This window comes from Microtus ochrogaster (genome assembly GCF_000317375.1).
Source record: "Microtus ochrogaster isolate Prairie Vole_2 chromosome 14 unlocalized genomic scaffold, MicOch1.0 chr14_random_1, whole genome shotgun sequence".
Classification (NCBI taxonomy): Eukaryota; Metazoa; Chordata; class Mammalia; order Rodentia; family Cricetidae; genus Microtus; species Microtus ochrogaster.
Genome location: NW_004949096.1, coordinates 27,634,205 through 27,647,214, shown reverse-complemented (window position 1 = coordinate 27,647,214; position 13,010 = coordinate 27,634,205). Strand labels below are relative to the sequence as shown.

General features: G+C 38.9%; 1 protein-coding gene across 1 annotated transcript in view; it reads right to left on the bottom strand.

Annotated features, from left to right (window-relative positions):
* Window positions 1–6,028: 6,028 nt before the first annotated feature.
* Window positions 6,029–13,010, bottom strand: part of Knl1 (kinetochore scaffold 1) — a 65,572-nt gene continuing 58,590 nt past the window's right edge. Inside the window, exons 20-23 of the mRNA XM_013352594.2 lie at window positions 12,205–12,314; window positions 10,997–11,115; window positions 8,837–8,959; window positions 6,029–7,115 (exon numbers count right to left, since the gene is read on the bottom strand). Coding sequence (XP_013208048.1) covers window positions 7,016–7,115; window positions 8,837–8,959; window positions 10,997–11,115; window positions 12,205–12,314 — 452 coding nt within the window. The 3' untranslated portion in view covers window positions 6,029–7,015. The remainder of the gene's footprint in view (window positions 7,116–8,836; window positions 8,960–10,996; window positions 11,116–12,204; window positions 12,315–13,010) is intronic.

Sequence of the window (13,010 nt, the reverse complement as noted above, 5' to 3'; positions counted from 1 at the left end):
GAGACCAGCCTGGTCTACAAGAGTTAGTTCCAGGACAGGCTCCAAAGCCACAGAGAAACCCTGTCTCGAAAAACAAAACAAAAAAAAAATTATAATTGAAAAAGCAAAAAGCCCAGGGGTCAAAACAATCCTGTACAATAAAAGAACTTCTGGAGGCATCACAATCCCTGACTTCAAACTCTACTACTACAGAGCTACAGTATTGAAAACAGCCTGGTACTGGCATAAGAACAGACAGGAGGACCAATGGAACCGAATAGAAGACCCAGATATCAATCCACATATCTTTGAACACCTGATATTTGATAAAGAAGTAAAAAATAACAAATGGAAAAAAGAAAGCATATTTAACAACTGGTGCTGGCATAACTGGATATCAACATGTAGAAGAATGAAAATAGACCCATATCTATCACCATGCACAAAACTCAAGTCCAAATGAATCAAAGACCTCAACATAAAGCCAGCCACACTGAACCTTATAGAAGAGAAAGTGGGACGTATACTTGAACGCATTGGCACAGGGAACCACTTCCTAAATAGAACCCAGCAGCATAGACACTGAGAGAAACAATTAATAAATGAGACCTCCTGAAACTGAAAAGCTTCTGTAAAGCAAAGGACATGGTCAACAAGACAAAAGGATAGCCTACAGAATGGGAAAAGATCTTCACTAACCCCACATCAGACAGAGGTCTGATCTCCAAAATATACAAAGAACTCAAGAAATTGGACATGAAAAGATCACATAATCCAATAAAAACAAATGGAGTACAGATCTAAACAGAGAACTCTAAACAGAGGAATCTAAAATGGCTGAAAGATACTTAAGGAAATGTTCAACATCCTTAGTCATCAGAGAAATGCAAATCAAAACAACTCAGGTTCCATCTCACACCTGTAAGAATGGCCAAAATCAAAACACTAATGACAACTTATGCTGGAGAGTTTGTGGGGAAAAGGGAACACTTCTGCATTGCTGGTGGGAATGCAAGCTGGTACAACCCTTTTGGATTTTTCTCAGAAAATTAGGAAACAACCTTCCTCAAGACCTAGTAATACCACTTTTGGGTATATATCCAAAGGATGCTCAATTGTGCCACAAGGACATGTGCTCAACTATGTTCATAGCAGCTTTGTTTGTCATAGCCAGAACCTGGAAACAACCAAAATGCCCCTCCATCGAAGAATGGATAAGAAAAATGTGATACATTTATACAATGTAGTACTACACAGAAGTAAAAAATGACAGCTTGAATTTTGCAGGTAAATGGAGCTAGAAAACATTATTTTGAGTGAGGTAACCCAGACACAGAAAAACAATTATCACATGTACTCACTAATAGCTGGTTTTTAAACGCAAAGCAAAGAAAGCCAGCCTACAAACCACAATCTCAGAAAACTTAGACAACAATGAGGACACTAAGAGAGACTCACATAGATCATGGGAAGTAAAAAGTAGAAAAAGACAAGATCTCCTGAGTACATTGGGAGCATGGGTACCTTGGGGGAGGGTCAAAAGGGGGAGGGGAGAAGCAGGGAGTGGATCAGAGAAAGATGTAGAGCTCAAAATATCAAATTTATAATTAAGTCTTTGTGTAATTATTTGGGAACTGACTGGTGGGACAGAAAAGTCCACCTACTAACACCTGCAAACAAAAGCAAAGACCTACTTTATCAAAGTCCACAGTTCCAGGAAAGTCCCTAAATCTTTGCTTTTTGGTACTAATCTTCCGTTTGGTACAGAAATGTACTGTTCTTGCTGAGGTGTGCCAACCCAGGATAGGGTTTTTGGGCTTAAAAGTCCACCCTGGGGAAGGTTCAGGGCTGCACTTGGGTCCTAAACAGCCAGTGTAGTCACTAACACTTTCTAATGGCTCGAACCCATGTTGAATAATGTTCATCAGATACCTCACAACACTACATTTAGTGCACACATCTTGGTGCATTTGTGCGGGTTAGAGTAAAACTTTCCAGAGTTGGTTCCCTCCTTCTATCCTGTGGGTCCCAAAGGTTGAACTCAGGTCATCAGGAGGCAAGTACCTTTACCTGCTAAACTGGCTTGCTGGCTTGCATAGCTGGCCATTTTGTTATTGGGGTTTTGAGAGTCAGAACCTGGACCTGGGAAGTCCTTACAAGTTTAGCCATAGCCTCAGTAGGCCAATTAAAGATGTGATTGTGGAACTGGGCGGTGATGGCACATGTCTTTAATCCCAGCACTCAGGATACAGAGGCAGGTGGATCTCTGTGAGTTCGAGGCCAGCCTGGTCTACAAGAGCTAGTTCTAGGACAGGCTCCAAAGCTACAGAGAAACCCTGTCTCAAAAAACCAAGAAAAAAAAAAAAGATGTGGTTGTGAAAAACAGAAAAGGGAGCTTCATTAAATATGATCACATAGGAAACAAAAACAAAGACATCTACTGAGCCCTCAGGTCTATCTTTGTGGTGCTGACATGAGGTTTTTTTTTAATTAGAAGGTAAAAGGTTTGCATAGTTAAGGAGTCCCGATCAGGTGTGGTCCCACCTATCACTGACCCATTTTGTCTAGACTTCAGTCTTTCTTTCCTGCAAGGTAGTCTAACAAATTATCAAAATTGGGTAAAATCTCCTCCCCCAACCCCAAACCAGCCTCTAGTTAGGTGTTTTCCTTCTACCAGCATGAGACTCCTAGGGAAGTTTCAATTTTGGTGGACTCATTGACTCAACAGTCTGATAGCAAATGGAAGGGGCACAAGTCATTTTGTTTGTGTTAAGACAGTTACAAGACAGAAAAAATAATTTAGGATCTAGTTAATTATACTTTATGAGCTGGTGGTCATGTCAGAGAATGGAATTCAGGGTATCAGCACAGCAGGAGGCAACCCCTTGATGGATACTTCTCATTCAGGCAAGGACCCTGAGACCACAGACCCCGGAATGTCTTTTGCTTTGCTGAGCTTTTACTTGTTTGCTGTTGCTATCATTCTCTGATATCTGGCATGGTTGAACTGGCTGTGGGGAGATTCTCCACTGCCTGTTATGTAATGTGTTTATTTCATGGAAACATCCTGTTTTACTGGGCGTTTTTACCTTGGATGACTATGAAGATGATTCCTCCCTTACCTGTGCTATCTAATTGATAATGATGTTATCTTATACACAATTTTGATGAAAGAAAGTAACTACAAGGAAATGTTACGCAGGTAGAAGCCTAAGAGCTTCATTTAAGGAGCTACCCAGGTTGTAGTTCAAGTTAACGATTTAAACAACTGAAAAAGGCTGGCTCGAATTCCTTTAATCTTCATGCTGAAAGTCAAAGTCACAGGTTTCACTATGTATCCTTAGCTGAAACACAGCATTTTTACCTGTACTCTGTAAGAAATTTAGCACAGTCACTGTATGGGGTAGATATATTGGATTGAACAGCCGTATTTCAGAAGTACCTTCATCTTGAAGAATCCTTGTAGAAAACAATGATTATTTTGCTGAAGGGGCCTGCGACCATTCCATGGCTTTGGTCACAAGACATCTCAGGTACACTTGAGGTTCTTGTATTATTGTGTATTGCACACAATGCATAATAAAAGACTAGAATCACGGAGGCATGTGATGTGATGGTCACCTTCAGTAAGACGTGTAAATTAAGGTTAGGGACCTGGGTATGAGGAAATATTCTGTGTAACAATAAATATGCCTTTGTACAGCTTTTTGGGGTCCAATCCAAGTCCAGACTGTTCCAGGTCAGTCCATCAGGAGAGCCTGAACCTTTCTGCTGTCACCTAGGCCTTAAAATTTCATCTTGGAGTACCTTTATTTATTGAATCGACAATGAAAGAACATGGAAAGAACACAAAGGAATAGAGAATAAAAAAGGAAACCATCAAGGGAGTATGTATCTTTTTCTCTAATCCCCTCATAAAAGTCCAGTTCTCACTGACACTGTGGATTTCCCCTCGAGCCCTATGCTGCCTGCAGCTGGCCCTCCAGGTAATGAAAATTATAAGAAAATTTTCCAGCCAGGTGGTATATGCCTTCAATCCCAGCACTTGGGAGGCAGAGGTGATGTGGGAGTGTCATATATCAATCTGTTGATTTCATTGGTTAAGCAATAAAGAAACTGCTTGGCCCTCATAGGTTAAAACATAGGTGGGAGGACTAAACAGAACAGAATGCTGGGAGGAAGAGGAAGTGAGCTCAGACTCGACAGCTCTGTTCTCTGGAGCAGAGACACCATGCTCCCCTCTCCTGGGCGGAAGCAGGGATAGCTCTGCTCTCTGAGGCACACGCGATGAAGCTCCGACCCAGGATGGACTAGAATCTCCCTGGTAAGCCACCTTATGGGCTACACAGATAATTAGAAATGGGCTAGTCCAGGTGCGAGAATTAGCCTAGAAGAGGCTAGATAGAAATGGGCCAAGCAGTGTTTAAAAGAATACAGTTTGTGTGTTGTTATTTCGGGCATAAGCTAGCAGGTGGCCATGGTGCTGGGGACGCAGCCCCACCGCTCTTATTACAATACAGAGGTAGGCGGACCTTTGTGAGTTCAAGGCCAGCCTGGTCTACAAGAGCTTGTTTTCAGGACAGGCTCCAAAGCTAGAGAAACCCTGTCTCGAAAAAAAAAAAAAAAAAAAAAAAAAGAGGCCCAAAAACCCAAAATACTTTTCATTTATTTGTTTTGTTTCTGGAGACAGGGTTTCTCTGTGTGTGTATCCCTGGCTCCTTGGCTATCCTGAAACTTGGCTCTGTAGAGAAGGCTGGCACCTCAAATTCAGAGATTTATCTACCTTGGCCCACTGAGTGCTAAGAATTAAAGGAGTGTACCACTATACCCAGTAAAAATATCCTTTTTAAAAAGATTTATTTATTTATTATTCATACAATGTGCTGTTGCATGTATGCCTACATGTCGGAAGAGGGCATCAGATCCCATTACAGATGGTTGTGAGCCACCATGTGGTTGCTGGGAATTGAACTCAGGTCCTCTAGAAGAGTAGCCAGTGGTTTTAACCTCTGAGCCATCTCTCCAGTCCTAAAAAAATCCTTTTTTAAAATACTTATTTTTACTTTATGTGTAAGAGTATATGTGCCTTCTGCATGCCCAGTGCTCATGGAGGCCGGAAGAGGGCATTGGATGTCCTAGAACTGGAGTAACGAACAGTTGTGAGCCACAAGTGGGTGCTGGGAACTAACTCTGCAAAACAGCAAGCATTCTTACTCTTGAGCCACCTCTCAAGCCCCACCACAAAAATACTCTTAATAGATATACTAATTATAAAGGAGTTCAAGTAATCAATGTACTTTAATAAGGAAAGGAAATCCTCTAAAATGAATAAAAGAGAAACTTAGAAAATATAAAAATTATCAAAATTCTAAGTAGAGGAAAACACAAATAACTATATAAATACAATTACATACTCCAAAGCTAGATACCACCATTATAATCCAAATCATTCTTGGAGCAAGTTTTCAAGTTTAGAAAATATGTAAGAAAACCTGCCAAACATATAGGGAAAAAAAATTCCAATTCAGAAGGATAAATTAAATTTTATAGGAAGCAAATAATATTGATAACTTTACAAGTTTTATTATTGATCTCTAACACTTAATTTTATAGTCAAAAGAGTTTTGTGTTGACTTTTGAAACTTAAAAGACTGTCATCTTTTGATGTATATATAGCTCAGAAATGAAAACAAAAAAAGATAACATTTGAGATACTAAAAGGACTTTACCCTGATATAAAAAGATAAAATTTAAGACAAATTAACTTTAAAATGTAAACATAGTTTAGAATTAAATATAAAAGAAACAAAAGTTAGCATGATTAGGATTTGACTAGTTCTTGGGGAAAAGTCCTTTCATATTTGTCCACCTCAGAAATAATACTATGCATTTCCTAAACAACTGATATATTGCTTTTGTACATGAAAAAATGTAGCTTCAGGAAGCAGTAGTTTTTATGATTGTGAGAAGCCAGTATTGCAATATGATACTGCTTCAAATGTCACCAATAAAAATGATTAAAATTCTAGTTATAAAACATTCTTTATAAAGAAGAAACTAGCATACACCAAAGGCATATTATCTGTTTACTACATAGATCATATATCACAAATACAAAAACATTCAAATATTTACATAATATAGCAAGATGAATGAATTTTTCCTAGAAAAAGTACACTTAAGAATACATTAATAGACACTGTAGAAAAAAATACCAAGACTGTCAAGAGAAGATGGCAACCATTTCAAAAGCTGAGTGCTTCTGCTTTCTCTTAATAGCATTTCTGAAATGGGGAAAGAGGCTGAGTAGTTTGTGGATAAAGACATTTTTCAGTTCTTATTGAGAAAATTTCACTCTGTTGACCATACTAGTCTGGAAGTCATGAGATTAGTTGTCCTCCTGTTACCGTGTTCTGTACCAAGCTGAGAGATGTTTCTACTCTAGACATACCTGCTAGGCGAAGAAGCTATGCACAGAAGCACTAAATAGGGGGCAGTGGTATTGGTCATCCTACTTCCTTGTAAAAGCTACTCCTTAGAGCTCATAGTATGGGAAAGAGCACTATGTTTAAAAAGAATTATTTCTGTGGTATTAACTCTAGGAATTTATTACACAGGTAAGTGCTCCATCAATGCGTTAGATTAGGGCAAATTTCCCACATGTCCTGTTATTTAATCTTGGGTATAAGGATAAGAAAGTTGATATATGCTATTTGAGACCTCACCATTTTTGACTAGGTATTTCACAACTAATGATACAAATTAACTATGACATCATCAAGAGGCACTTTGCTAGTTTTATATGATGTTAGGATAAACAACAACGATGACCCTGATGTATTCGTTAAGTTTTCTGTTTGTCTATTTAGACCATGTCTCATAGATAGCCCATGCTACCCTGACCTTGTGATTTTATCTCACTCGAATCCTGCAATTACGAGATTGCACCTCTAGGCCTGGGTAAATGCATTTTTCCTTAGTTGTTATAGCTGTGATCCCGTGGGTTTTATGGTAAAAATTTCGGTCCTTAAAAATTTCAGTCCTTAAGTAGATGCTGGTAAATTTGCTTGACCACATTCTTCAGGTAGTTGTCCTCTAAAGGCACTTTAGATATAATTGCAGCAATTTCATTGTGGCTACAAAAGACAAAAAGGTATTGATTACTTTTCCCGAAAACTTACACCTGTCTCCACTTCAGAGCTATTCATTTCCTTGAATATTACCTCTTAAGTTCCTAGGAAACACAAAGGGATATTTCTGGAAACAAGCAGAACTTTAATAAAAACTGTATTCTAAAATTAGGCTGAATAACCAATTCTGAATATAATTATAAAGAATCTTGACCTGGTTGCTTTTTTGTTGTTGTTTATTTATAGTACTAGAGATTAAACACAGGCCCTTGTACATGTGAAGCAAGTACTCTACTACTAGGTTTTGTCTCCAAACTCCCCGATTGCTTTTAAAATAAGATTTATTTTTAATTATGTGTATCTATGTGTGTAGGAATATGTGAGGGCACAGGTGAGGGGAGGTGCTAGAGCAGGCCAGAATAGGGCACTGGGAGTTAGAGTTACAGGTGGTTGTATGCTGTTCTCTGTGGGTGCTGGAAACTAAACCCAGGACTTCTGGAAGAACAGCAAGCATTCATAACTACTGAGCCATCTCTCTAGCTCCTGTTTCCCCTACCCCCACCATGATTTTGTGTTTGTGCATGCATGCACAAAGTGTTCCTGGAGATGTGGGGGGTATAGACCAGAGGTAGACACAATGTGCCTTCCTTAGTTGCTCTCCAACTTATTTTTTGAGACAGGTCTTTCACTGATTGGCTAGACTGACTGGCTAGTTACTCTTGGGTTCATGTTGCTTCTACCCTTCCAAGAACTGGATATATGGATACGTGCCACTGCACCAGGCTTTGACATGTGTGGCAGGCTATTTACCAACTGAGCTATCTCCCTGGTCTCCAGGTGAATTTCTTTCTTTCTTTTTTTTTTGTAAGATTTATTTATTTATTTATTCATTCATTTATTTATTATGTGTACAACATTTTGCCTCCATGTATGCCCACATGCCACCAGATCTCATTACAGATGGTTGTGAGCCACCATGTGGTTGCTGGGAATTGAACTCAAGACCTCTAGAAGAGCAGCCAGTGCTCTTAACCACTGAGTTATCTCTCCAGCCCCCAAGTGAATTTCTTTAGCTATAAACTCTAAACTGTTGTTATTTACTGATGAATTTAAGGAGCGCAGATTCTAATATGCCATAGTGTTGTCGAAAAAGTTATACAGTAGATCATGGTCTAATGGAGATGTTCTTAAACTCCTGATCCTGCTACCTCTTCCTCTAAGGAAGGTGGGATTACAGGTATGCAGCACCACTATGTTCAATTTATATGGTGCTGAGAATGTAAGACAGACCTCTGTGCATGCTACTAAACTGATTTCCAAAATTTTAACTTTTTGATTCGTGTCTTAAGGAGAAGCCATCATAAAAGACTGGACTGAAGCCAGGCGGTGGTGGCGCACGCCTTTAATCCCAGCACTTGGGAGGCAGAGGTAGGCGGATCTCTGTGAGTTTGAGGCCAGCCTGGTCTACAAGAGCTAGTTCCAGGACAGGCTCCAAAACCACAGAGAAACCCTGTCTCGAAAAACCAAAAAAAAAAAAAAAGACTGGACTCCAGCATCCACCTGTGACAATGATAAGATCACTGATTTTAGAAGAACAAATACTAGAAAAGGAAGCCAGAAAGAAGCAACACTCAGTATACTTACTAACACTTTCAAGGACCTTTGGGATGAGATAAGAGGTGTACAAAAACAAGCTGGAACTTCTGTCGGGCTGGATATTTACTTACCTCATGTTCCCAAGGTGATTTTGAATGGTGAATGGCAGTGGGACGAAGGGATACTGGGCTGAGAGAGACAAAGTTATCTCAAATTTTGCAAATGCTGCAGTGCTGGAGAATAAAAGTCTTAATCTATAAAAGACAAGATACACAATTAAAAATATAAAACTAAAATAGGTTAAAACATGAACACATTTTTCTTTTATACTTGCATATGAAACAGGTGGCTGTTACTCCTTGTCTTATCAAATAGAAAAGAACTTAAAACATCTGGAGCAAGATATTATAAAAAAGATATATTATAATAATTACTTCCTAATCGACAGCAATATAATATATTAAGAGTATGAGTGAGGAGGGTGATTGTACAATTATGCACATGCACAGTGTGTGTGGACATCAGCATCTTGGGTACTGATCCTCAAGCACCTTCCACCTTTGTGTGAGCTAGGGTCTCTCAATGGTCTGGAATGTCATCACAAAGTCCAGGACAGCTGACTCTCAATTCCAAGGGCCCATTTCTCTATGCTTACACTCTTGCCACTGCTAGGATTACAAGTGCAGGCTATGACACTAGGCCTTTCTCCTTTCCTTTTTTCCCCCTGAGAAAGGATCTCTTTATGTAACCCTAGCAGTCCTGGAACTTGCTATATAGACAAGCCTAGCTTCAATTCAGAGATCCTCCTGATTCTGTCTCCATAATTCTGGGATTATAGACACACACCACTATGCCTTGTTCACAGTGGACTTTTTAAAGCAAGGGTTCAGAGAATCTGAACTCAGGTCTTCACACTTGCAAGTCAAGTGCATTGCTGACTGAACTCAGAGTTCGTTTTTTTTAGTAATTCTTGGCATACTCTGGAGGTTAAGGCAGGAAGATGACAATATTTTGAGGTCAGTTTGGGTTACAATGTGAGTTGTTCCAGGGAGAACAGAGTGATGGCTCAGTGATTAAGTTTTCTGCTCTTCCAAAGGAATGGAGTTCAGTTCTCAGCATTTGTATCAGGTGGCTCACAACTGCCTTTAACTCCAGCTCTAGGGGATTCAATGCCTTCTGCTAGCCTCTCATACATGTGACACACACTTACACACACAGACTTAAAATAAGAAAACAAAAGAGCCAGGTGGAATGGTACACAATCCCACTATAATTCCAGCACTTGAAAGGCAGAGGTAGACTGGACAATGTGGACAACATCTCAAAAAATTATGTTCTTGACAGTTATCTAAATCCTAACTTTGATTATCTCAGATGTGACCTTACTTAGAAATCAGGTCATGGTGCTGTCGAGAGGGCTGAGCAGTTAAGAACACTGGCTGCTCTTCCAGAAAACCAACACCCATGTGACAATTCTCAACTGTCTGTAATTCCAGTTCTAGGGAATCTAACACCCTTATATAAAAACACATGTAGGCAAACACCAATGCAGATAAATAAATTGTTTAAAAGAAAGAAATAGGGTCACTATTAATTTAATTAGATAAGATAAGGTCCTTTGTCCGGTATGACTGATACCCTTATTAAAAAGAAAATTTAGATATAGGGCTGGAGAGATAGCTCAGCAGGTTAGAACACTGGCTGTTCTTCCAGAGGTCCTGAGTTCAATTCCCAGCAACCATATGGTGGCTCACAACCATCCGTAATGAGATCTGGTGCACGCTTCTGGCCTGCAGGCAGACATGTATATATACTATATACAAAAAAGAAAAGAAAAAGCCGGGCGGTGGTGGCGCACGCCTTTAATCTCAGCACTCGGGAGGCAGAGGCAGGCGGATCTCTGTGAGTTCGAGGCCAGCCTGGTCTACAAGAGCTAGTGCCAGGACAGGCTCCAAAACCAGAGAAACCCTGTCTTGAAAAAAACAAAACAAACAAACAAACAAAAAAAAAGCCCCAAAAAATTTAGATATAGACGTAATCAAAGAATACCATGTGAGAATGAAGATAGATATCAAAGTTATACATTTAGATTCCCCAAACTGCCAGTAAACTATCAGAAGTTAGGGAAAAGGCATGGAAGAGTTGTTCACAGACCTTAGACTACCATCCCTATCAACAATGACCCCAAACTTCTAGCCTCCAGAACATTAAATCAGTTAACTTTCTACTATATAAACCACTCAACTTATAATACATTATTATAACAGCTACAGGGAACTGAATATACTCACTCAATATTATTCACATTTATATCCATTAGACTATAATTTGGCCCCCATCTCTTTAAAAATTCAATCTCTTCTCCAAGAAGTCTGCAATGGTTTACTACTAGTGAGAGTTCTTGAAGCATCTAGGAAAAAAACAACAAAAAAATGACTTTGTGTGAGTGAGCATACAAATATACTGAACACATTATTTTGAGGCTTAGAGATACAGCTCAGTTAGGAGTTAAGGCCTAGCAGCTGGAAAGGTGGCTCAGTAGCTAAGATTTTTAGAGGACCTAGCATCCACAAGATGGCCAACAATCGTCTGTAACTCCAGTTTGAAGAGAATCTGATGCCTTCTTATGGCCTCGTCATGCAATGCACACATGCACTCACAGATTATATATATATATGCAAAATATCTATGTAACTGAAATATAAAATAAATCTAACCAGGTGGTGGTGGCGCACGCCTTTAATCCGAGCACTGGGGAGACAGAGGCAGGTGAATCTCTAAGTGTGAGGCTAACCTGGGCTACAGAGTGAGTTCCAAGATAGGCAAGTCTACAAAAAGAAACCCTGTCTGGAATGAATGAACGAATAAAAAATAAATAGGAAGAGAGAATCTGGGCTAGGATGCACAATGCCTTGGGTTTGATTCCCAGAACTCTATAAATGATGCATGGTAGTCATGTCCATAATCCCAGCACTCTGGGCAGTGAAGACAGGTAGGTAGGTATGTAGATCAAAAGTTCATGGTCTTGAGACCAGCCTGGTCTACAAGAGCTAGTTCCAGGACAGGCTCCAAAGCTACAGAGAAACCCTGTCTCGAAGAAAACAAATCTTGGTCATCCTTGGCTATATACGTCAGAATAAGCGACTAAGAGTCTGTCTCAAAACAAAACCAACTAACAACACCACCCACACTATTTTGAATGTGAACTAAAAGTCTTAATTACAAAAAGAAAACTGCTGGAGCATGATGGCACATGACTTTAATTCCAGTAGAGGCAGACAGATCTTTGAATTTGAGGCCAGCCTGGTCTCCACAAGTTCTAGGACACACAGTAAAACCCTACCTCAAACAAACAAACAAACAAAAATAAAAAAGAAAACAACTTTTCAGTGTTTAATAATCCCCAAAATATTGAACAACCAAATATAATTTCAGGATGCTATAATAATTTCAGCTCTGCTGTTTGGACAAATAGTATAAGATTCTTCGTCAGACTCACCTGGGGAACCTGATGTTGTGTGGTGCATTTCTTCCTCCAGGACTCCTGTTCCTCAATGTACTGAAAAATTAGCTTATGAACTAAAAGGGAGGAAGGAGGAGCTTTATGTTCTGAAGAAGGAAAAGAATAAAAAATGAGGGTATTATTTATGCATTTTAATAAGGTATATTATATAAACTAGAAATATTTTCAAACTACTAAGTGCACAAGTATTTTTTTTTCTTTTTCCTTCCTTCTTTTTCTTTTCTTTTTAAAAATCAAGACAGGGTCTCTCTGTGTAGCACTGGTTATCCTAAAGTTTGCTTTGTAGGTCAGGCTGTCCTTAAACTCAGAGATCTGCCTATCTGTGCCTTCCATGTGCTGGCATTAAAGGAATGAGCTGCCACCACCCAGTTATTGTTTATTTTCAAACAAGTGAATAAAATACTCAGTACATAAGAGAGTTTATAAAACTATAAGCTTAAACTTATAGACCAGTGCTTGGTGAAAAGCATGAATTTAAATGGAACATACTTCTGTGTTCAAATCTAGGTTTTCTTTACTATCTAAGTAATTGTAAGCACAACACTTAATTTGTCTGATCTGTAGTTTCCTAATTGGTAAACAGAAAATAATATCTACTTATAGCTCTGATACAAGTAATACATGTGCTTGGTATAGATTAAATACTTATAGTGCTAATTTCAAATATAGAAATATCTATTATCCAATATCTAGTAGTAATATAATGATTTCTTTTAAAATATACTGAATATTTAGCATACTATACAAGCAATTTTATGTCTAAAACGCACTTTTTTTTTTTT